Genomic DNA, 24,682 nt, shown 5'->3' on the forward strand with positions numbered 1-24,682 from the left:
GTTTTGCAGTTTTCACAGTAAATATCTGCAACCGCATGTAATCCTGTTAATAACACCCGCTCCTCTGCAGGGCCACAACCCACATTAACTCTGGGGAAAAAGGAGAGATGCTCCCTGTTAGTGTGTCTTTCCACAGCACGATGCTACAATGAAGGTGACAGCCATTTCATGGCAGAATTTAAAAACGCAAGCAGGAGGTTCAGGATACTGAGTACCACAGCTGTGACCAAAACAAAGACCTCTTGCAGCTCCTGAACAGAATGAAAAGGTGAAACAGAATTTTTATTCAACTAAAAATTCTATAAAGCTTTGGACAGGAGATTAATAATATTCTAGTAAATTGCACTAATTATGCATTTGAGGAAGATTTTCATTTTCAAATTGATAAAATGGTACTTTTACTTTCCCAAATGGAAACTTGAAAAATGTAACTGAAATCAGTTCTTCTGAAAGACATCCTAGCAGTGATCTCACCAAAACTGTTTGCAGTTATTGGGAAAATTATACTTATTTTTTACGCTAGCTCTAAAAAGTTCGCATTTAGATATTATTTACTCTCTACTTTTACAAAACTTTGACTCTTTGGTCCAACTACATTCTCTGAGAAGAGAATGACTCAGCTGTTAGATCTTATTTCTCAATGAGATGATGAAAAACCACCTTCTCTTAGCTCCTTATCTGAAACCTCAACATAAAATCAAATATGAATCATTGCTGTTACACGTCTCTTTCTCCAAGCATTTTCAGCAAGCTCCCAAGTCTCAGGCAGAGGTTTTCTAAAGGAGGACTATCCTTTTGTTTCTTTTCTTCACGAGGGTTTTCTTAATTCTATCGCAAGAGATGCAGAGGTGATGTGTACAAAGTTATACTCACACTGAGTTGAAGAGGTATGCTCGTCCTTGGCTTCCTTGAAAGGACTGAAAGGCAAGAAAACAAGACTCAGTTGGCTGGGTGGTAGAAATCAGGCTAAACCAGGACCTGCCCTCCCCAACTGCATCAGTGGTAGTTATAGCAACTGTCAGCCAGGGCTGGAGAAACGCACATCGTTACAGCCTTCGAGATGGAAGGAGCACAAAGCAAAACGTGAGGAGATGAGCACTGATGAACAGAGGTCTTGTCCCACAGATGGGAAGAAGGGAGCAGCTGCCTCCAGCCCTAAGGCCTGCCCATTTCAGGAGGCACACCAGCAGCCCACTGGGAACTTCACCTGGTACTACCAGCACTTCCAGTGCCGTACAAGCCCAATGTACTTTTTTTTCAAGAGTGAAGCTGTTTTCTCTCTTATATCCCAGCACTGTCCGCTTTCACCCTTTACGTTCTGTTTATGAATTTCTCACTGCTGCCTCAACCTTACCTCATGCAGCCTGGCTGCCAAATATCGATTTCAATCTCTTTTCTAAAAACAAGGTGCTCCCGGAGGCTTCCCATTGCACTGCCAGTTCTCAAACACGGCTGCTGCACTTGACAGCACGCGAATTCCCCTTGGGAAGCTGCACAGATGGACACTGAGCCCCAAACCAAGAGACTGGGACCTATTTGTGCACTCAAATACAACCCCTACTCTAGTGGTTTTACAGAAGACCTTAACCTTGGGGAGGTGTCTGCAAGCCTTCACATTCCCACTGATGCCAGGGAGATCTTCAGGACTGATCTAAACACAGGATGAGATACAACTGGACAGAGATAAAGGCGGACAAGAGAGAACCACATAGTAGCAAAACCACACCAGATAATCACTGGTCATGGCACATCCTCTCTGCTCCACCTTTCCTTGGGATCTTTAAGCATCACCATGAAAAGGCAGGATTTGGAGGAGAGCAGGGCAGGAGCAGCCCGGTGGGACACTGCAGGTAGGCAGGACACTTCTGAGAGCCAGCAGGATCCACTTGTGACAAGGCCGTAACGTTACCCTGTGCCAGTGCCTCCCTTCCAGGAGCTGGCTCACACATAGCAAGTGCTACCTGCATTTTTAATGTACTTTGACAAGCACACACTGAATTAAACATTTGGTGCTTATGAGCAAGGCACAGTCACTCTCTGCACGCAAGTAACCTTATGAGATACCTCAGGGAATGTATGCACTGAGGGGCAAGGAGCTGGGAAAGCCAAAGAGCAGCTTTTCTGGACCATTTAATCCTTCACATTGCACCTTACCAGGAACCTTGGAATATTTAATGGTTTTCTTAAAACTTCAGCTTCTACAGATGAGCAACGATTTCAGATTAAATACTTGGAAAAGGAGGGAGAAAGAGCTTTGAGGGAAAGAGAAAAACATTCAAGGTTTAACATCCCTGGCCCACTAACACTGGTCATTTAAGGGTGATCTGACCCTGGAGCAGCACATAAAGCAACCTCTGAGAGGTCCTTGTGCTTCCCAGGTTGTCCCCTTCCATCAGTCCAGCCCTAAGGATGCATCCCTACGCCTGCCCAACCGCTGCCTCACAGAGAAGTCAAGTCAAAGCCATGCCTGAAAACCAACAGATGGATGCAGATGGATCTGGACCCCATTTCTTATATCTACACACATCTGCATGAATCAACTGCCTCCTCTGTTTCCAGCTAATGGTCCTAATTGCCAGAGCTGAGCTACCAACTAATTAGCTCCAGAGAGTATTTCTTGGATGCTGCCTGGGGTAACGGCAAGCAGCTCTGTAACAGCCTGGAAGATGTTCTCTCCATCATGAGTCCTGTTCACATGAAGGGCAGAGATGGGAAATTCACTGACCAGCAGGAGACAACAAAACACATTAAAGGTGTGATTTAAAAACTGTCCTTCAGACAAGAGAACAAGTACAGCCTGTCACAGTGTTTAGCCTGAGGCCCTTCTTGGTGCCAAGGTACTCTCTAGAAGTGATGAAGGCCCACTAGAAAATCCCCAATTGTAGGAACGTATGTAAAAGGCTCCTCACCAGGGAGCAGAGGCAGCCCTGTGGGCAAACACAACGCCACGGGGCACTGCAGGCAGGGAAACACATCCAGCAAGGAATGCTGCCTGTGAGGTCTGCATGGCAGCAGGGGCTCTGCCAAGCATAAAGTCACTGCCTGGCAAAAAAATAGTGAGTCAGTCCTGGGGGAATAGCTGTTCTTCAGAGGAATCTGAAGCCCAGTATTAGTTGCCACCCAAGGCACAGAAGAGCCACTCTGGATTCAGAGAGGATGCCTGAGGCACTTAGATATCTCTTTCACTCAGACAAAAGCAGCGCCCTGAGGAATGCCTCTTTTCTTGGGCAGGAATTAAATAGGACACATGGCTCAAGCACGTTTGTATAATTGCATTTATTAGAGAAGCTTCTTTTAATCCTTCTGCAGCACTCAAGTCCTTTATTATTGTTATTGTCAGCTGGCTGATACCCCACACAACTAGGTGTAGACTGACTTCTACACAATACACTGTGTTGTTTCAGCCTCCTGTGTGGTAAAGTAGGAACAGGGACAGAACTGTTGCCCCCCAGGCCAGAAAGAAGAGTCCAAGCCAGACCCAGGCAACACTCTACCTTGTTGCAGCAAGGAGCAGGGACATTGGCTGTCCACGCTGCAGGGAGGGATAGCAGCCTGGAAGGATGAGCTGTGGATGGGGTACAGGGATGAAGCAGAAGGTCCCACAGCAGCTTGTGTGCCATCAAAGCAAAATGAAAGCAGATGAAGCTTGCTAACCATCCAGTCCTTCCCAGCAAATACTTTTCCATAAACACCAAAGTGACTAAGTTTGCCAATAACAACAAACCATGGGAGCAAAGTTTTTATTGGTACAGAAATAGGATTTTCCATTACTGCTGTACAAAGGCCTGTCTTTAATAAACAACAAAACCAAACCCATCAGCTTTGTGTTTGGGGCTCAGTGGACACTCTTCCAGCCCACTCCTAGGGGACAGTAGCATCCTTTCAGAGGTGCCCTTCCTTCCAGCGCAAGCCAGCGCTTCAGGGGATCTAAGGGCAATCACTGCAAAAAAACAATCACATTAATTATCCCCTGCCCAAGCAGAATTTTTCAACATCCCACTGCCTAGCTTTCAGTGCTGCTGCCTGTCTTAATGTTCACCCTCCAGCTAGCTAAGGATTTGGCAAACCATATAAAAAGAAGCCAGAAAGGTCTGGCAACCACCTCAAGTTCACCAGCACGTTTGCTCTCTGCAAGACTAAGCCAACTGTACCTTTATAAAGGTACCACAGGCAGGTTTTATCTGGGAGTTGTAACCTCAACATTTTCCTGAAGACTTTCCTTCTCTTCTGGCCCTCCAAAGAAATTGGCACATGCTGTGGGCACAATGAAACCAGAAGAAACAGATCTATTTATACACAAACAGATGTTCTTTGCTTTATTTATTTATTTAGGAAACATACAAAGAGATTTCCACTACAGGCTTGGTTTTCCCTGAACAGTGACAGTCAGCAGTAAGACCTACTCTCTATGCTATGCATTTTCTCTGTGTAAATTTCCTTGATACACATTCAAAGGTGTATCTCACACACATGCTTATAAATCCAGACTTCTCATTCTCTAAAACAACAGCTCCTGGCATCACTTTCCAGCTGAAAGAAATGGAAAGGATTTTTTTTTTTTTGTTGCTGTTTCCCACTGAAAGCCCAAGCACATATTTTTCTCTGCACTGCTAACACTCAATGTCTGGCTGGAAACACATCTGTATATGCCAGCAACAAAGCTCTCCCTCCCCATCCTGCCTGAGCCCTCTAAAAAAACAATACATGCTTTTGAGATGTGCAATGCACAACTGCTTTCTCCTCCTGACTACTCACATTCAAAAACCTTCCCCGCTCCTGGGTGCTCCTCTGCTCAGCGTGGAGGCACCTAAAAGCTGCAGGGACCGAGGAGTGCTGATTTGAGGACCCAGGTGGGGAACCACCAGCCTGGAGTCAGCTATTTGGCTGCAGATCCTCGCCTGCCAAAGCTGTCTCTCGTTACAGCAGAAGCTCCATGTTAAGATGCCTCTGGCAGCTGCTCTGGTTTAAGAAGTTCCTGTCACCCAATTTACAGACACTCATTATGGCCCCCTCAGCTGTGCTGATTCCAAATTAGATCTATGGAATCATTCTTTTTAAAAACAAATACTTGGTGGGGGGGGGTTGAGGGAAATAGCTTTTTCTCCTTGTACCATATCACGGATCCAGTTTAAAGGGCAATCACACAGACTACTTAATAATCACAGTATGGGGGCAGACACAAGTCATTCGGAGAACAAGTTCTCAAACTGAATTTGCTGGCAGGGAACCACAGTGCAGAACTGCAGCTCCAGCGAGAGACAGTCTGCAGGAGAGGGAGTTTGGGTTTCGCAGACGCCGTTAAACCAGATCTGCCGCAGAAGGCAGCGTAACACACAGCCAGCATCTAAGAAACGCCAGCTCCTTTGTGGCAGCCACTTTCTGCTCGTTAAGAGATGGACTCAGCCTGCAAACCCAGCCTCAAAGCTGAATCCTTATATATTCAACACCCGCAACCTTGGGAGCTGTCATTTTGGTTTAGTCCATTTGTTATATTCTGGCCTCAATCTGAAGAGCTGAATCTACTGTTCCGTTTGCTCTGAGCAAGATGCATGACTCCTTCAGAGCCTTCTTCAGCAGCACAACAGCAGGCAGACAGCCACGGAGGCAGAGGAGGGCTATGTCCCTCCATCACTGCAGCCTGTTCCGTGTCCCACCTGCCTTCCCACTGCCACCAGACCTTCACATTTGCACATTCCCATTACTGGTGACCGCTGGAGACACAGGGGGAAATTTTCACATTCAATCAGTAGAGCCAGGGAAAGGCATGAATTCTGAATGTGCTCCAAACACGCCTACGCACCATATCCCTTCTCCCCGGTACCTACAGCTTCTCATTCAGCGCGCAGCCCACTCAGCAGTTCCACACACTGAACAGATGATAGGATTAATACCCCAAGTCTTTGTGACGGCATTCGACAATAGGCTAAACACAAAAAAAGAGCTGGCTGGAATCATCTGGAACAAATAGGAAGCAGTTGCCAGGACTAAATGGCTCCATACTGATGCTTGTTCTCTGCAGACTGCAGGGCTGAACACCCCCACTCACCTATATCCAGCTGGCAGCCGTTTAAGAAGCCAATAAAACAAAAATGAAAGAGCAACTGGTCCCAAAGAGGTACAAGGGGAAAAAGGAACAGAGTGTGCCCCCTCCACGCTACGCTCTTGAAAGCTACAAATAATTCTCACTGCAAGGATGCAAAGAGGAACAAGAAGGGCCAAAGCTACTGCCAGGGATCACTGGCCATCAGCACGTCCCAGGCAACGTGGAATGGTAGCATCAGGAGAAGCCAAATGACCACAGCCATCCAGAGTCTTCAAAAAAGAACATGTTTTCTGCGCTTGTCATATCCCCACTGGGACAGAGCAATTCAGTGAGTAAGAAAAACAGTATCATGAACTCCTGGGTTTAAAAGGCACCAAAGCCTGTGGGAGAAAAATTCATCTAACGCCTATTCAGAGACAGCTCTTTTATCATCTTACTTCCCACCTACATCTACGACGTTTGTTTTTTAAGTTACTAGTCATTTCCACAACACTGCCTGTAGGATTTATCTATTCTTGCTGCCGATTTAGCCTTTGAACACCTAAGGATGAGATGTTCTCATAAAACACAATCTGAATAGGGAGAGGAGACCTTTAAGTACAACCAAAGCGGGATGCCAATCCAACTGAAGCACACAAAGGTTTGCCTATAAAGATATGCTCTAAAACACAGGCGCTTCTCATGCTCATCCCGCTCCCTCTAGTAATTAATCCCAACCCCTATCAGCTGCTATCCCACCTAACAATCAGTATCACACAGAAAGCTCTGCCTTAATGGCACCTTTCAAGCCCTACTAATTACGGTAATAATGATTTGATTAAAAAAGTAAGTCCATGTGTTTAGAGGAACCACTATGCCTGGTAACAGCACTAGGTGTACTATGACTCTATGAGGAGGTTACTCATGAGTCACTGTGCAGTGGAAAGAAAGTTGGAAAAATAGAAGTATGAAAATACCTGCTGCAGATTGTGGGGGCTGCCCTAGACAGCACGAGCCATTTCAACCATCTACTTGCATCATTCTCAAGTATTTCCCAAGGGAGCAGGAGTTCAATTAGCTGGTCCCTGTATCCATGCAGACTACAGAGACCTCCTCAGGCTTCATTAATTTCACCTTGTTCTTCCTCACAGAAGGGACAGTAAATGATCTGATTAAACCGAGATTCAATTTTGCGCCGATTATGTGAGATACAGACCCATGTCAAGGGAACCAGTTACATTATTCCACCCCACGCACAGATGTGACCTTACCCTGTTCTAACTGCGGTCCTGAGTTTTAATTGAGTTTTAACGTGGGTCCTTAATGCTATTTAAAGCCCAAAGTCGATATGGAATTAGTGGACCAAACTCATCTCTGAAGTAATTCAATTAATTCAGCATGGCCTTATTCCCCTGCAGTTTATGTTGCTGAGTGAATACACAGTGAATAACTCATGAGTCTGACGTGTTTCATCCCAGGAACAGCTACATCTGAGCAGTTTTACACTGTGTTTCTGTCTCAGGTTACGTAGTCTGTGAGAAGGAAAGTGCACAGACTGGAAAGATGAAAGATGTAACAAGATTTTTATATTATTTTTTTTTAATTCTGACAGGAGATGTTATTAGTTTTTTATTCTGCCTCCTGGCAGCAGCAGGTGTTCATTCAACCCCCTGGTTCCCTCCACACCGGACACGAGCAGGGCTGAGCCACGTTTCTGATAAGAGCCTTTTGTCCTAACAGGAACTAACTCAGCACTTTCACAGCACAGGATAGGTGGGGAGAGACTGCAGCCAGACAGGGCAAAAGCTCTGAGCACACACACACACACACCTGCAAAAACACCAGCAGGGCATCCCGCTGGCACCACCTCTGCCTCCCATGATATAAATTCTCTGTACGGTGATGCCGTCAGGGAAAAGGTCAATGTAACAGAGCAAATTATCAGTAACTAAAAAACCTCACACTTCTGCTACATCCCATTTTTGCCCATTTTTGCATCAACTCCTGCTTTGTGTGCAAGAGGAGAACCTTTACCCCTTGGAACTGTTTCACGTTGCAGAAGCAGCTCTGCGTGAGCTGGGTCTAAGTCCTCTGTGCCACAACCAGAAGGACAGACTTCCCAAACAGACTGAAAGACATGAGCCATCACTGCCAGCTAAAGCCATCTTCAGACCTACTCCAACCTACAAGAGCCCTTTAGCACTCAGGCAGCTTTCACATCACAGACCCTGCTGTGCTCTGAAATCCAAGTGTTCCAGTGCCACATGCCAACCTCCCCCCTCCCGATCCTTAAAATACTCAGCTTGGCTCAAAATTCAGGCAATTTTAAGTAGTAGCTGCATTTTATTTTTTTAAATAAGGACTCAGAATAGGGTTTTTTGTTTGTTTGGCTTTTTTTTTTAAATTAGATTCTCCCATCTTTTCATATTTGTAGGAGCCGAGATGAAAAAAACATCAGCACTGTTCACAAGACTTCCAAAAATGCTAAAAAAAAAAGTATCACAAACCACAAGAGGACATTCAGCACACCCTTTGTGGGTAAGTGAGATTCTCCCATCTTTTCATATTTGTAGGAGCCGAGATGAAAAAAACATCAGCACTGTTCACAAGACTTCCAAAAATGCTAAAAAAAAAAGTATCACAAACCACAAGAGGACATTCAGCACACCCTTTGTGGCGTTATCTCTAGAACATCAATGCTCTCAGGAAGATGGAAAACAAACGGGACCATACAGATGCCCGAGCCCATCAGAAGCGAGCCATGAAACGCGGCTCTGTCCTGCTCATCGGAGCGGTTCTCCAACACACGTCAGCACAACACGAAGGTGACACCAACGCTCCAACGGGGCTGTGTTGCTCCCAGGCAGAGAGACTGTACATACCCATTTGCTCCTGGATCCCTGACCCATTTAAATTCCCAGTTATTAATTCATGTGTCAGTACGACTGTCCATTAGCACCGGAGGGGAGAGCAAGAGATTTCTTTCAAAGGGAAATTTTATATCATAGTTGCAGAGGAGAGATGCGTTTGGAGGCTTTGCTATTAACAAAAATCAGTATTTAGGGAAATACAAGTTACCTAAAATTAAGGCTTTTGTTTTGCCACAAGTACAAAAATTTCTAACGCAATTTAAGGCACCACTCTGCTAAGCTAAAGCCTAAGCAAAGCTCTGTAAAAAAAGGTCAAAATTCAGAAAGTAGTTGCAAACTGCTCTGGCCCCTTCTCCCTCCAACACGCCTGGCAGGCTTCCCTCCAGACTTTGACTCAGTTCAAATGCAACACTGTTAAATCTCATCATGTTATCATGAGCCCTCTGCTATTCCGCTTCCTTATTAAAGCCCTGGGCTTCTGGACTCTGCTCTTATTTATTTTTAAATGTGTTTCTAGCCCACGGACTTCAAAGTGAAATTTCAAAATGTGAATGCTAAAGGCGCAAACAACTGAAGACAAATAAAAGAAATACACCAACTTTATTACTTCTATAAAACTTCACAATATTTTGGGGCTTCTCTTGTGATTTTGATGGTCTCTGGCTGCTGCTGTTCTGCTTCAAAACTCGATTATAAGATGAAAAGGATGGAAATACCATGGGAAACAAAGCAGATTCAGTAGCAGAGTAATTGCCTTTAAAGTGAATACCACAGGAGACAGAGACCCCTCTTCTCTGCAGCCCAAGCAGGGGGGATGCTTCATGCTGGGCCTGGGGCCATACTGGTGGCTAATCCTGATCCACCACAGCTTCATTCCCAACTGACACCACCATTCCCAGATCTGCAGGAAGTTGAGAAAAGTTCAGCTTCTCCAGTATTTAAGTTGCCAGTGACATCCATTGACCGCAAACCTTTAACATTTTGGTATGCAAAAGGGCAATATGGAGAAAAGCACTTTGTTCTTTACTGTGAGAAACTACAGAATATGAAAGCAAAGCCCAGCGCTGTCTTTCTGGATATGGAGAGATGAAAAAACACATTTTATTCTGGTGAATTTGCAATTGCTACAGCAGCAGCTGTGGGGTTTTTACCCCATTTTTGAGTGCTGCTGTCTTCCTGTAGGTTGATACCAGCCAAAAGCATCCAACCATTGAGTCATTTTAAAAAGCAGCGGTCAGGGGGAGGGCACAGCCCTTTCTTTTCACATTAGTTATTACCACTCCATGGGTTTTAGAGATAAACACAAGACCAAACTGGGATGGAAAATGGAAACTGCTAATGCAACAAGTTATTTAATTAGCAGCATAATAGCGACTCTGCGTGTATCAGTGGAACACTGTATTCCATTAATACAACCGCTAAGCTCACAATAGCGCCAACGCTGACGATGAGAGCAGACTTGCTTTTCAGCAAAAGCAAATCCATCCAGGGCAGCAGCTCTTCTCTGTCCCTGGATAAGAGCCTCTGCAGTGAGATGAAGCCACCATATGTACACCTTACTCCTGAGGAAGTTCAGCAGAAGTTATCTTTCTTTGTTCAATCTGTTGCGTAAGTTCTGAATGGTTGTCTCTAATATAAAACAAGGATTATGGTACTGAAATTAATTTTATTGCTGTAGATGTGTCTTCTATAGAAACTGAACAGGTCCTCTGTTCAGGACCTGACACTGAGGTTTCTCAGCCACACCAGACTCTAACAGGATTGCAGCAGAAGACGTGTGTACCCACCCCTGCATTTCTGCCCAGCCTCTCCTCTCAGAGATGGACTGAGGTGTTCATATTTGAGACACCCCACAAGCAGTTAATCTGATTTTAACTCATCCCTCCTGTGACAATCACTGCTGAAAGGAGAGAGATCACTGGAAACCTTTAAATCCCAGGTTTCAGATAAAGACAGTTTCAGTTTCTACCTCCATTATTGCTACTTATTCTGACAGTTGGGATTTCTACACAAACACACTGAGTATTTTAAGAGAGGGGACTCTGGGTGGAGTTTCCTTGTGCTCTCAAGCTTCAATCCTTGCCCGCTCCAGTTCTGCTGGCTGAGAAAAACTGTCAGGCCAAACACCTCCGACAGACGGACGCTGAGGCCCCTTTCCAGGAGAGGCCAGACTTTGTGCTTCTTGCTGGCAGACACAACAGCTCCCATAACACAGATGTGGAGCTCTCTGACAGCATTTCCTGCTACTACAAAATAAGACCGCAATAGAAAATATCACAAGAGGCTCCTCCTGAGAAGCCAGGGTCTTCTCCCCAAGAGGCAGTATGTGAAAAAAAACCCCACAACCTGGCACAGCCCCCACACTTTTGCGTATGTCACTAAATTACAAATTAAACCAGAGGTGTTAGTTGTGAGACTCGTTTCTGTGTTTTTCTTGGGCTCGTTCTTGCAACTATAAATGAGATTAGAAGTACACACCTGCATGGGAAGTTCATAGGGCAGTTCACCCCCTCAGCAAGCCTTCGAGCCTGCTGGCATTTCCTCCTCTTCCAACTGCAAGGGCCAACAACTGAACCACCCAGCGAGCCCAGGGAGGCTCAGACTTGAACAACTCCGTGCTCCTGTTGTTCAGGATTTGCAGCAGTTGCAGCAAAAACCCTGATGATTCACTGTCCTTCGTCCCTGGCAGCTCCCTGGATAATAAATGGGAATAATATTTTATTTATGCCCAGGTCATCAATTCTAAGGCAGAGGAAGCAGTAGATGAAAGGAGAGTTATTTCCATGAAGAAAGTGATGGATTAGAAAAATCCATTTTTACCCTGTCCCTCCTCCCCGATAGGGAATTCTAAACCATTTTGAATGATTACATTTTTCCTTCTTTTTTGGAACAGAACGAAGTATTTTAAAATCACATAGCAATTAATTGCCGTATAAACACAATTATTCAAGGAGGTACAAACTACCTTGGGCTTTTCTATTAAACAACCACATCCTGACTAAATAAAAGGCCTGATCCTGACTGCCTTCAGTTCCCATTACAGACAGCAGGAACTGAGGGAGCACTGTAACTTGTAGGGTAAACCCCAGAGGAAGCAATTACACAGGACAGAAAGATCTAATTTAGGTAGCTGTACTACATCGTCGGTATTACAAATCCTCATTACACAGCTCAGATTTCATATCCTGACTTTTTCCTGCAAAGGGCATTTCTGTTTGTTTATTCCCTCTCAAATAAAGGCTTCTCAGAGCTGATGAGAGGTATTTAAGCAACAGCTTTCGAGACCCACTCCCCTCTTCCCCACTGCAACACAGCCACAGCAAGGACAGCTGACACCAATCCATCTCATGAAGGTGTCCTGGGGAGGGGTGTGATTGCAAGATTCATCTCCACCCACCCAAGGCTCAGTCTCCTGGTCAGGATGCTGAAGGAAAAAGCTCCCATTTAACAATTTTGATGACACATTGTCCCAGTGAGAAGTGAAAGCCCCTCAATTTGCACTTAATTTTAAACTTCACAGAAGCCAGGAACTACAAGAAACCTTTCCACAAGCTCACAGCAGAGAAAGGGAAAGCTGAAAAAACTCAAATGACTTCTCACAGAACTGCTTTGCTGTTCATCACGTACAGCTTAAACTCTAGCAATATTTGTAATTAAGAGCAAGCTCTGAGTAATACTTAAAAGCGACAATTCATTAGGGAACAAGAGCTGAAAAGCAGGATCCAAAAGCTGCTGGACATCTGCTAGAAATGTGCACAAAATTGATAAACCTGGTGCATAAAGAGCTAACAGCAAATAAATGAACAGAAGCTTACGGTGCGGGGCTGAGCCAGCAAGGCTAATACAATTATGAAATGCACAGGCTGTAAATCTGATGCTGGAACAATGAGACCAGCCTTGTTTCCATTCCTAAAAAGATGTTGAAACACTACAGATGTAGAAGAGAACCACAAAAATTATACAGAACTGGAAAAAATAACATTTCACCCTGACAGACAAAGTTGAATCTGTTTAGCCTATCAAAAAAGTGATCAAGAGTGACCTTGGTTACTGTAGCAGAACCTTTGATACAGAGATCTATAACACCTACCTTTATTTCATTAGCAAAGGAAAGAAAATAATGGCCGTGATGGGAAGCACATGCCAGACAAATCTAAATTCAAAGTCTCCAATTTTTAATAGTAAGGATGATTAACCACTGGAAAAAATGACCATGGGGAACAGTGAATTTTCCCTCCTGAAGCCTTCAAATCAAGACTAAATGCTTTTTCTGAAAGACACGCTGCAATCACAATGAAATCCACTGGCCCATGCTCTAGAGGAGGTCAGATGTGATAGCTCCTCCTGGCCTTAAGAGTTCATTACTGTGAAGCTGGGAACTTAAATTCATATTTGGGAAGTAACAAGATCTACTTTTAAAGCAAGAAGAAACCTCATACAGTGAAAAATAGTAAGAACTTTACCCATGAAAAGGGAATACTCGCCTCACCCCACACACAGTTTTTTCCAGTGACGGAAATACAGGATTTTCACTTTATTAGTCTTGGATACTTACTAAATGCCTCTTTCTTTTTCCATTAGATGAAAGTTTTGAAACCACCACTTCACATTTCTAGGGTTATTGTCTTAGCTTGCGTGCATACTCCCCCCCCCCAGCAAATAACTTCATGTCTTCAAGGCAAACTGACATACGAACACTGGATGGTTCATTAGAAGCTAAGAACTAAAAGTGTTACACGTTGCCTTCCCCACATGCTCAAAGAAAGAAGCTGGGGGGGGAACCAAACCAAAAATGTCAACAATTGCTGCTTACTTCAGCTATACATGGTGCTCATGTTGCCTTCCCCACACGCTCAAAGAAAGAAGGGGGGGAACCAAACCAAAAATGTCAACAATTGCTGCTTACTTCAGCTATACATGGTGCTCACTTTGAAGTAGCCAAATTCATCCACAACTGATCTGAAAGCCAGCACCAAAGTTCCAAATCTTTTTAAGATCCCCAAGTTGCAACACGAAGCAAAGTTTGCTTTTACCACACCATAAAGCTCACCAAGAGGCTGTTGTACCAACAGCTCAGGCTCCAGAACTTACCAGCCAGGCCTCTATGATTGGGAGCAAGGTTTACCTACAAACCTTGCAACTTCTGTTCAAGAAGATAAAAGAGAAAGCTTCTAAGTGTTCCCTAGCTAACAGTCCAACCCCAAGTGAGAAAGTCAGGCACACACAAGTTTTCTACTTTTTCTAAATTCTGTGTGCTAGAGGAGCTGCAGCCCTTTGTGTTGAAGGATTTCACATTCATGTTCAGTGAGGGTCTCGTGCAGACATCAAAGGAAAACATTAAACTTCCTTGGCAAGCCTTAGGCTAACTTCAGAGGATACATCACTGCATAATGTTTAGCAGTTGGATCACAGTAATTCATGAAAAAAAAGAGAAACTGCAGGACGCCCACAAGACATTCCCTACATATTTCCATAATCAGGGACATTTCTGCTGAATTATTTGTTCATGCAGCAAAAAAGTCAGCAAGACACCAAGGCAGCTGCATTTGGCCTGTATCTTTCTGCTCCTGTTCCCATCCTTTTCCACTGGACACCAGGTACATATGAATTCAAACAGAAAAGGCTGACGATGAGTTTGAATAGCACAGAGTAGGTAGAAACCAGCATCACATCTGCCACTTTGAGAAAGAGATGATATTTACAGTGTTGAATGTCTATTACATTAGCTGTTCCCCCAGGAGCCACTAGAAAATGACATGAAGGCACATTTCTCAAGAAAAGTCCCTCTGTCTCCTTCCTGGAGAGGTTTTGCCACTATTGACTATCGAACACATTTTTTCTTAAACATTCTCAAAAACCATGGGATGTTGTGTCTGGGAAGGGTAAATGTAACAACAAATATATTTTACTTATTTTTTGGCAATTGGAAGGTATTGAAATATGCTTTTTAACTACAGTCGCCTGGCACAGTATTTTTGTTTTTACAGTAAAGCCAAAGAGGATTAGGACACGCCGTACTAATTGACAAGAGCAGACAGTACCTGCTCCAAAGCTTTATCTTCCAAGCAGACTGGACAAAACAGCAGCATTTCAACTATACAGGTGGGGAAAGGAGGAACAAAGACATTAAGTGACTTTGTCAAGGTCACACAGGAATCAGTTGCGGGGTGAGGTTGAGTTCCCAAAGTCTCAGCCCATTTAGGTATTGGAAAAAGCAATGAAACAAGAGTATGTACTAATTTTGGCAGAGATTTTTAAATCTTGCATTGCTACAAGGAACAAGAACCTCCACTCATGCTAACCCAGGCACCGAATGAACATATAAAGGAAAACTAGTTACTCACTCCACCCAATCTATCTGATCACCTTATATTTCCTAAGTCAATAAAGACCTTTCTTGGCCAGACGATCCAACCCACAATTTAGATCTTATTACAAATCAGACATACTAAACCACTTTCTCCCTCTGGCTGCAGAAGATAAAAGGCCAAGCAAGCAGGCAACATTTTAGTAACTGGCTTCATGTAACAGCTTCGGATTTTCTTAAAAGCCTCAGCATCGATTATTTTCTTTAAATAGCAGTAGCTTATTGAGAAACCTTCTACTCATTTTAATGCACAAGGTTCTCCTCAAGTAGAAAAGAAAGCAAAACCTGCCCTGCCAAGGCATATTTGACAAAGAGTTTCAGGTACCCAGTTCTGGCAGAACACTTTGAAGTGAGAGTAAGTTAACACTGGTGCTGAAGGGCTAAGAGGGGAAATTCAGAGATGAAGAGGAAATAAAGTATGGACTGACACAGAACAATACCAGGACTGAGCTCCAGATAGTGTTTCAGCCAACGGCACGAGCCAGGCTGTGATTTGTATGTATCCAAAGGAGCTAAAAGCTCATGGCATGCAAAGCAGTACAGCTCTCATGTGGTCTCTGCACAACTCGGGGCAAAAAGGAATAGAGGAATTAATTTCATCAAGCCAAATCACCAACACCCTGCTGTTACATAAAAGCCTGTTTTCTAGGGAACGTTTCCAACGATGGTGTCATTTGGGCTGTTTTGATTAAAGTGACATAGTCAGGTTCAAGATGGGATACGCTGCAGACCGAGAAAACACTCTGGTTTGACGAAATCTCCCACTCCCTTTTCAGTTCTCATGGCTCTTCTTTCTTCCCTCCCGTTTGCCACATTTTCATATGGAAAACAAGCATGGCAATTGCACTGCCTGGTTCTCAGATGCTAATGTAAGGCTGTGATGAAAGAACTGCAGAAGGCCTCGGGGAGATGTTTAAAACCTAACTCAAACAGATAAAAAGATGACTATTAAAGTTTGCCTGGGAAAATCTCTACACATATTGGAAACCCCTTGAGGCAGGGACTGCCCTTCTGTTCTCAGTTTAATGGCCAGTTGTACAAATTATGATTGCACAATTACTTTTATAAGGTTTTCAATTATACAAAGAATGTATCTTATTAAAGTTTATAACTCTGAGAAATAAAACCTAAAACCCCAAAGCCTTTGCATTCAAGCTGCATGACCCGTTAGTGCTCCATCACAACGCGGTCCCAACACTATTACAAATTTACACCACAGCCTACAATGAACTTTATAACGAGCAGACACAAGCACTGCAGCACTCTTAGTTCCAGGATTCAATATGCATAGCCTCATATTGTGCTTTCATACCTTCCCTCCTGTGTCTGTATTTTAGCAGTCAGCATTCTTGGGCAGTCACTGCGTGCCTTGATGGCTGGAAACTCAAATTCCAAGCAGTCTGCAGCACTAGCACTGCCCTGCTGGGAGCTCCTTACCTGCAAAGCTGGCCACATGGCACAGGGGAGAAGAATGATCATGGACATGGAACAAGGAGGGGAAGGAAGTGTCAAAGGTAAAATCACTGGGAATGTATAGCCTTGTGTTTTCCCTGGCTGGGATCAACCACATCAAAAAAAAAAAAAAAAAATCAGAGCACAAACTCTAATCCACCACCATAAAAGCACTAAGTAAAACAAGTCTTCTTTATTCAGTAAAGCATATTCTGTCCCAACACAAAATCCAGCTGGTAACAACTCTCCCAATGGAAACACAGGGGAGTGACTACCCCATTTTATGGATATCTCAACTGAGCACAGGAGCCTGAAGTCACATAGCTTGTCTGAGAGGTTGAATGTATTTCACATCCAGACCTGGGCACAGATTGCTGTTGACATTTACATTTCAAAACTTCTTTCTGTTGAGGAAATGTACAACCTCCTCCTCTTTAAAAGCATGAGGCTTTGCAGTCCCTCAAGGACAGCTCTGCTAAGAACCACTGCAATTGTACCAGAACAAGAAGAGCCCCCATGAGGCCCAGAATGACTCACAAGCGATAGCCTAACAGGATGCCTGCCTATTCAGAAACTGCAAAAACCAAAATTGAAGCAGTCTGCAATCAGCATTATTCATACCACAATACTCAAATTGAATTGTTTGGCATGGAGACAACATCAGAAGTGCGCATCAACCCTGCCCATGAACCTACCAAGAGAAAAAGGAAGGAGACAGCCTCCGATGGAAGAAAGGTCTGAGCACCCAACATGGAGAATCCAAAAGAGCCCCACAGCTGCTGAGATGTCAGCCCTGTGAAGACAGATGCCCTTGGTGCAAAGTGACACAGTTCTAATCTTTTCTGCACAAACAGGAAGAGGGGAAGCACTACACGCTTTCCAACAGGCAGAGCACCTCTGTCCCTTCTGATCCTGGCATTTCTCTCCAAGAAGCTGAACTGGTTTGAAGTTGCACGTGCACACACACAGCTCACGGCACAATTTCCTCTCATCTCAGCTAATAAATCTTATGGCGTGTCTGCTTTTTCTGAACGCAAGTTTTATAAGCTGAGTAAACTTTATGGAATAGTTGATTGCTATGGCAGCCAAAACCTGGAAACTTGATGCCTGACCACAGCCAGGCACTGCAGGCTCCAACAGACACTCTGAGAAAAGTTCAGTTTTCACACTTCAGAAAGAGATCCTCTTACTGGTCTGTTCCCTCTGCATCAAAGGCCCCTGACTTATTGGCTCTGAAAGCTTTTCATTTAGCTTATTCTCAAGACCATTCCCTTTGTGATCAACAGATCAGAAGACAGGACAGAATCTTTCCACCCTTCCCAGCTCAGAGCACATCCCACCATCCACCCCTTGCTTTTTCACTGCAAAGTGTCTTGATATGGCAAAAATACAAGGGTTTGAGCAACAAGTCATCAGGCTTTGGAAAGCCATCTTACATCTCAGTAGAAACATCAGAGAGCCTTCCCTTAAATAGTCGCTTTAGTGTAGTCGCTTGGTAGAGCTCAGGGTTTAACAGAGAGAACATCTCCAGACACTTCGCCTCCAAATCATGACCATGCAACAACCCTTCAGCTACGCTGACAAGCACGTACATGAACAACAAGTATCAGAAAAACCTCCAAATCATGACCATCCAACAACCCTTCAGCTACACTGACGAGCACGTACATGAACAACAAGTATCAGAAAAGTAATTCACACAGTCCCAGCCATCAGCTAGTGCAGTTTTACAGCTGGAGAGGGAAGAGGCAGTATCACAGGAAGAGACAGACCACCTGCAAGCACTCCAGAGGCCCAAATTTGGACACCTGTCCCCTCTAGCTATTTTCAAGTTCACTCAAAACAGAAACGGCAGCTCACAAATAGATCCTTCAGGCTGAGAGCCCATTTTCCAAGCAAAAACTGTGGTACCAGTTAAGACCAGTGATTTCCAACAGCAACTGACCTGCAATGCGAGCGAACGCACCCTTCCGCTCCCCAGGGAGGAGGCGTCCACCCAGCACCTGGGGGTGAGGTCATGCACGTACCTTGGAAATGAGCTCATCGTGGTTGGCAAGATGAGCCCTGCAGTGAATGCAGCTGTAGGTCCTGTGGCACGAAGGCAGATATGCCTGGAAAGTCTTGGACCTTGTCATCTTCACCATTGGAGCCACTGAGCGCTGGGTGAACTCTGGGGTGGCCCAGGAGGCACTCCCGCAGGACGGGTCGCACGGGAAACACCGGAAGACACAGGTAAAGGCCGTGGTTTGGCAGGTGATGGGTGTGGGGCAGGCTCCACACGCTGGTGACCGCTTCAGAGGAAGAGATTCGGGCAGAGGGAACGGGGAACTTCACACCAACCTGAGTTCAAAAAAAAAAAAAGAACAGAGACAGAACGCTCAGCTCAAAGGCAACAACGGTCTCCCAGTCCACAGGAGGATTTTGGGTTTGATCGAGCGAGCAGGGAAGAGTCAGAGCAGCCAGGAGACGGGTGTGATGTCTGCAGATTAGATCAAGGAGGACAGAGTTCTATTCACAGCTCAGCCACTGACTTGCTGACTGCCCTCACATCTTCCTGCTTCTGTTATCGACCATCTTCCTATCACTCCAACGCTCACAATCTCTAGTCTAACACCTAATGGATTTGGAAGTGACTACAGAGCCACAAAGATGCTAAAAAAATGATTTTCATCAAGCCTAGTCTCCCAAACACCTCTGAGGAACCGCACACATCAAGGTCCAACCCTGCACCAGCCCTTGGAGAAGCTGGGCCCTGTTAGCTGGAGAGAAAGATGGGACCCAGTGTCAGCCCTGCTGGCTGCTGCCCTGCGTGACTCACGGATGCGACACTCCGGAAGTCTGCGGGAGAGCTGGGAGCTGGACATGGGTTTCCTCAACCACCAGGAAAGTGCAGGAGTCACCAAACCAGTTCTTCTCTCCATTCTGCCCTAGTTTCCACATGGGAAATGGATGATTACTTCATCACACTCTTTATAACTCCCTGCAAGCTCTGAAAGTAGAAGCTACTCTATAAAAGGGCATTCGGGTGTATTTTTTTTTAACTCCAAACATCTGACAACAGTCAAAGCAAGAACAGCCTCCAAAGACTATTCTTGATAGTAAGAGACAGCTAAAAATCCTATTGAGGATGCAAACACCTTTTTACTATCCAATGTCATCTGGCAGAACCTGCAAGGCAGCTCAAGTCTGGGTCTTTTTTTATTGGCAGAAATCAGTTTTTCAGATCCCACATCTATGAGGCTTAGCAGCTACAAATGTTTCTTTTGAGGATGGAAGAAGCATAAGGGATAAAGGAAGCAGGTCCCCTCCCTCCCTGATACATGGCGTGCATGCATGCTCTAGAAATTAATCATGAACTCTGGCTGCTCCTCCCATGAGGATTTTCCTTTCCATAAAACATGTGATTCTGTTGAGTTTCTGAGTCTGCACTTTGTGTATCAAATACTGGAACACCACCAAACCTGCAAAAACCCAAGAAAACCGAGAAATAAAACCCCCACACCTCAACTGCAATGGAAATTTCTGAAGTGGACAAAACAAAAGCACAAGAACTTAAGAGCTGGTCTCTAAGCCAGTATGAGTAACTTGCCTGAAGCACAGCTGATAATCTTCCAGGTTAGAATAAAGGCAGCCCAGGTCATTATGTTGCTACACTGCTAAAATAGCTCGCTGGAGTTTGCGTGTTAAGCTGGCTCTGGTGCTGCTCAGCAGGACGTGCCTTCCCAGAGACAGCACCAGCCACGCACCAGCTCAAGGTACGCGGCAGAGAACTGATGGACTGGGACCATTCTAAGGAAATACATCCCCCTCTGGCTTGCTAAAGGGGAAACTGGCAAAACACCAGGAAAAATCAAAGGGGGAACTGATGGCAGGACCCAAAAAATGTGTTGTAGGAGGCAGTTCTGTTGAACTCATAAGCATCCCATTTAGACTATCCCTTTTGCCCAGTGTCAGCATCAGTCAGAAGTATCTCTCCATGACAAAACTCTCCAAGTCATATTGAAAACAACAACAAAACTCAGCCTGTGAATCTGTTACTGCTGTCTGCTGGGAAGCCTCATGTGTGATCACTGTCAGACAGCAAGATCTGCAAAAAACCTCATCATCTAGGTACCTAAGCACCGTTCATGGAAACCCCTGTCTTCCAACACTGCTCCTGAGTTTTCTTGTCACTGCTAAAAAAGAAAATTCAAGGCATCCAAGTTGCCTTAGTGTTTCTGAAAGCATTACCCACTGAACCTACAGCTGGACAATCCCCGAAAGCCAGGCATCCTGTCTGCAAGCTTCCCAGTATCAGCTCCTACAAGCTCTATACTGGAGGGTTGTCATAGGCTCACACGGGCATCATTTGGTGCAGTCAAATCTTCATTACATTATGACCATGCACAGTGCTCAACAGGAGGCAGACACCTGTGAAGCAACAGGATACCCTTTTCTTTTTTTTCTGAAATATTTTTCTTCTGCTCTCCAGAAGGCAGCTCCCTTACAGTCAAATGGGAAAAAAAAGAAGAGCCTTGCTCATCCTGCAAACTGCTGATAAAGCATATCTATCATGATCATAACAGTCAGCACTTACATAGCACTTCTCATCCTTAAAGCTCTTTGCAAACACTAACTAATCAGATTAACCTTTTCCAATTAAAGTTACAGCGAGAGCTTTGGAAGACCCATCCTGACACAGAAGGGCTCACTTCCCAGCTTGTTAGTAACTAAACCTCCTCTTGTTCAGTAAAAACAGGCCTTGCCAGGAATTTATCTGGCCAACCTTTAGCTAAGCAGACTGCCTGCGCACTATGTGGTACACGGCTGCATCTCTGTATTTCAGCAAGATTTGTCTTTTACACTAATCAGAGAAGAGAAATCAGGCACTCTTCACCTGTATCCCATCCCAGCTCTCCACGTGCACCAGAATTCTGTCAAAACTGAGTTTTGCATTAGACAGCATTGTTTTCCCCTCCAAGGTGAGGGGCACTTTGGGGACTGAACCCCAAGTTTGAAACAGGCCAGAAACAAGATGCACACCAAAGCAGAACCCCTCCTTATTTTCTGATTAGATGTAAGTAACACATCCCAGCCTTCCTGAACTAACCAAGTGCCAACCTTTACAGTCACAAGACAACAGAACCATCCACAAATTCCAAGCCCCTGATTCAGCAGCCGATTTGCTATATCCCAGCCTTAACGGATCTGTGAGCCATGTGCCTTGTCCTCCAAAGCACGGAAGCAGAAGACTAAGTGTGCTCTTTCTGGGCCCAAATGCAATTGGATTCCAAGGCACAGCACCAAGCTCTGTCTGAAAGAAACAGATTACGTTGGACAGACCATCTGGAGGGAAGCACAAGGAAGGACTGGCAATCACTTTACCTCATTTCTGAATGAGAAAACAGAGACTGTGTCTGAAACTTAGGTTTCATTGATTCATAATGAAATGGTGCAATCCCCTCTCCTTTTCTTCAGCATGGGTAAGTAAATACACCAACCACCAGATTTACTGCTTCCCTCCCATACTCTCATGCCAAACATTTATTTTTCTGATCAGCTTCCTAGCCCTGCAGCACAGCAGCTGGAGAAAGCAGTCCACAGGCATCCTTAAAGCCAAATGGAGACATAAACAATACCCAAACAGAATAATATAAGAGCAATCCCAAATTTGTTGTTTGCTGACCCCTCTATCCAGGCCTCCTAAGCAACAATGCTCCAGAACAACAAGTAAAACAGGAAATACTACAACTCCATTTATCTAACAGAGAAATGAACGCACACACGAATTATCTGCTGCATGCAGCTTTCTGCAGAATCATTTAATGAGCATTCATTTATTTGATCTCCTAACACATTTAACGTCAGCAAAAACATTTGACCTTTTACAAGTGGACAAAAAAAATACTGAAGCAAGATGATATCAGAGCACAGATTAAGATTAATTGCAATTCCTGTTCTCATTACCGTGGTGAGAAGGCAAACCAAATCGATCTCTTTGCTTAGGGCAGGGAAAAGAATAAAGGTTTGTGAGCTACAATCTTAGTGGGAAACCTAGGTAAGAAACTGCCCTGAAAAAGAACTGTAGATAAGCTCATATAAAGCCACACTTTACAAAGGCACCACCTTTGTAAAGCATTCAGCCTGACAGTCTGATCTCTCGTGTGTGCTATCTACCAAGAGCTCTGTCCTCATAGGAAGGGAGAGGAAGGAAAACCAGTAGGAAATGCATTCTTACAGCCTATCAGCACAGCTAGCAGCTTGTAAGGACACATTTCTGTCTTGAATATCATCTCAGGATGTATTAAATAGGATCCATGGCTCTCAGCAATGCAAAAACCAACCTCCTGTATTTTCTTCCTGTCCTAGTAGCAAACACATTTGAATTAAAATACATTTAACAGCTAACAGTGCATTCATTCTACCGTAAAACAAGGGTATGGTGATGATTTTAGGCTGTGCCTCTGGTTTTTCAGAATGATGACTTAATGTTCATCAGCCCCACTGACAGTGGGCATTAGTGGAGTCATTCCATTCACTATAAAAAACAAAGAGATGCTTTGACTACTTTATCATTGTGCCCAGTACTGTTAGAGATTAATATCTGTCACAATCTTTTACCATTCTTCAAGAGAAATTTATCTCTGGGATGGATGCGCTCACGTCAATGGAACAGAAATCTATGCATATTAATTAGTTATTGAGAACTCAGAAAACTGGTTTAGACAAAAGAAAAAATTCTAGGGGCAAAGCTTATCAACATTGTTTATTGTGGTTATCGGTGAGAGAATCAGCTGAGTGTCCTGCTTGCACACACTGTGTGTGTTTGGGCTGCCCTGCTTAATCCTGCCAAGTTTTAAGCAGATGCCACCTCCATGAAGGAAAAACCCCACCATACATTTTGCCATTCAAACAACTTTTTGGTTCAGTCTATCACCCTCTACCTGCCCAGCAGCCTCTTTTCACTTGGAGCTGTTGGCAATTCAGGAAACACAGAAAAGGAGAAATGCCAAGTCTGTGCCAAACACTTGCTAGACAAGGCTAGTGCCTGTACGAGTCCATATGCCACAATGGCAGAGAACAAAAACCACCATGCACAAGGCTAATTTTGCATAAAACCCATGTGCAGCTCAGATGCAAATGTTCCTGTTCATTCTGGCAGGACAAACAACAGGTTTGTTGGGTCTGAGAGTCTGTTTTATGAATTATTTGATTTTTTTAAGATATAAGAAACTTTAGTCTGTTAAATACTTCTTAGAACACAGCAAACGCTATGAAAAGCTGCCTTTTGAAAGTTGCTTTGAAAAAAATCCATCTGTTTGGAAACCCAACCTTTATTCCTTGGTGTCTCTTCTCATTAATACAGAAAGAGCTGGAGATACACTTACACCGAGTGCAATGAGAGCACATGAGGAATCGGGTTTGGAGAGTTCTCTGTGTCTACAAGGCCACAAGGCAATTTTAAGAAAATACTTGAGGTAAGCACACTTACCTACCAGGGTTTTCTTGACATGGAAACTGCCTTAGCATCACTTAATGCACTGCAGTTTGAAGGAGGAAGGCTAGTCTCTAAGGTGAGGCGCTGAAACTGGAGTCTGAGTTTAATGCCCAGTTTTGTCAGTCTTCCCTATGGAATAAAAGTTAGTGTCAGAATTTCAGATGCTGAACCCTCAGAGACACCTGGCACAGCTAAAGGGGCTTTCATACTCTGATGATGTAGTACCACAACAAAAGATCCTGGTTTGGGGCTGCTCTGGAGACCCTCCCTACCACACAGGACTGCAACAGCTTTGGAAAAGCTGAAGCCAGATGATCTGAAGGCAGGAGGGTGGGAAGTACATTGTGAAAGGCCCTGAAAGAGAGGATGACCATTCTGAATTTAAACATGGAACACAAAGGAAAGCCAAGAAATTTTAAATAGCATATGGGTGTACACAGTGTTCCTTTACTCCTTTAGCATTAACTCTCTGAAATGCACCAATTTCAAACACT

General features: G+C 44.3%; 1 protein-coding gene across 2 annotated transcripts in view; it reads right to left on the reverse strand.

Annotated features, from left to right (window-relative positions):
- Positions 1 to 24,317, reverse strand: part of YPEL2 (yippee like 2) — a 46,792-nt gene extending 22,475 nt beyond the window's left edge. Inside the window, exons 1-4 of one of the 2 annotated variants that reach the window (XR_001413276.1) lie at positions 24,183 to 24,311; positions 18,739 to 19,051; positions 874 to 917; positions 1 to 90 (exon numbers count right to left, since the gene is read on the reverse strand). Coding sequence is in view for 1 of the 2 variants with exons in the window: in XM_014953180.1 (XP_014808666.1) it covers positions 874 to 917; positions 18,739 to 18,855 (161 nt within the window). In the remaining variant the exon portion in view is untranslated. Of the gene's footprint in view, positions 91 to 873; positions 918 to 18,738; positions 19,052 to 24,182 lie in introns of both variants that reach the window. The other variant, XM_014953180.1, reaches the window with a different exon arrangement.
- Between the last annotated feature and the right edge of the window lie 365 nt (positions 24,318 to 24,682).

Source organism: Calidris pugnax, unplaced genomic scaffold, assembly GCF_001431845.1.
Source record: "Calidris pugnax isolate Ruff unplaced genomic scaffold, ASM143184v1 scaffold133, whole genome shotgun sequence".
Lineage (NCBI taxonomy): Eukaryota > Metazoa > Chordata > Aves > Charadriiformes > Scolopacidae > Calidris > Calidris pugnax.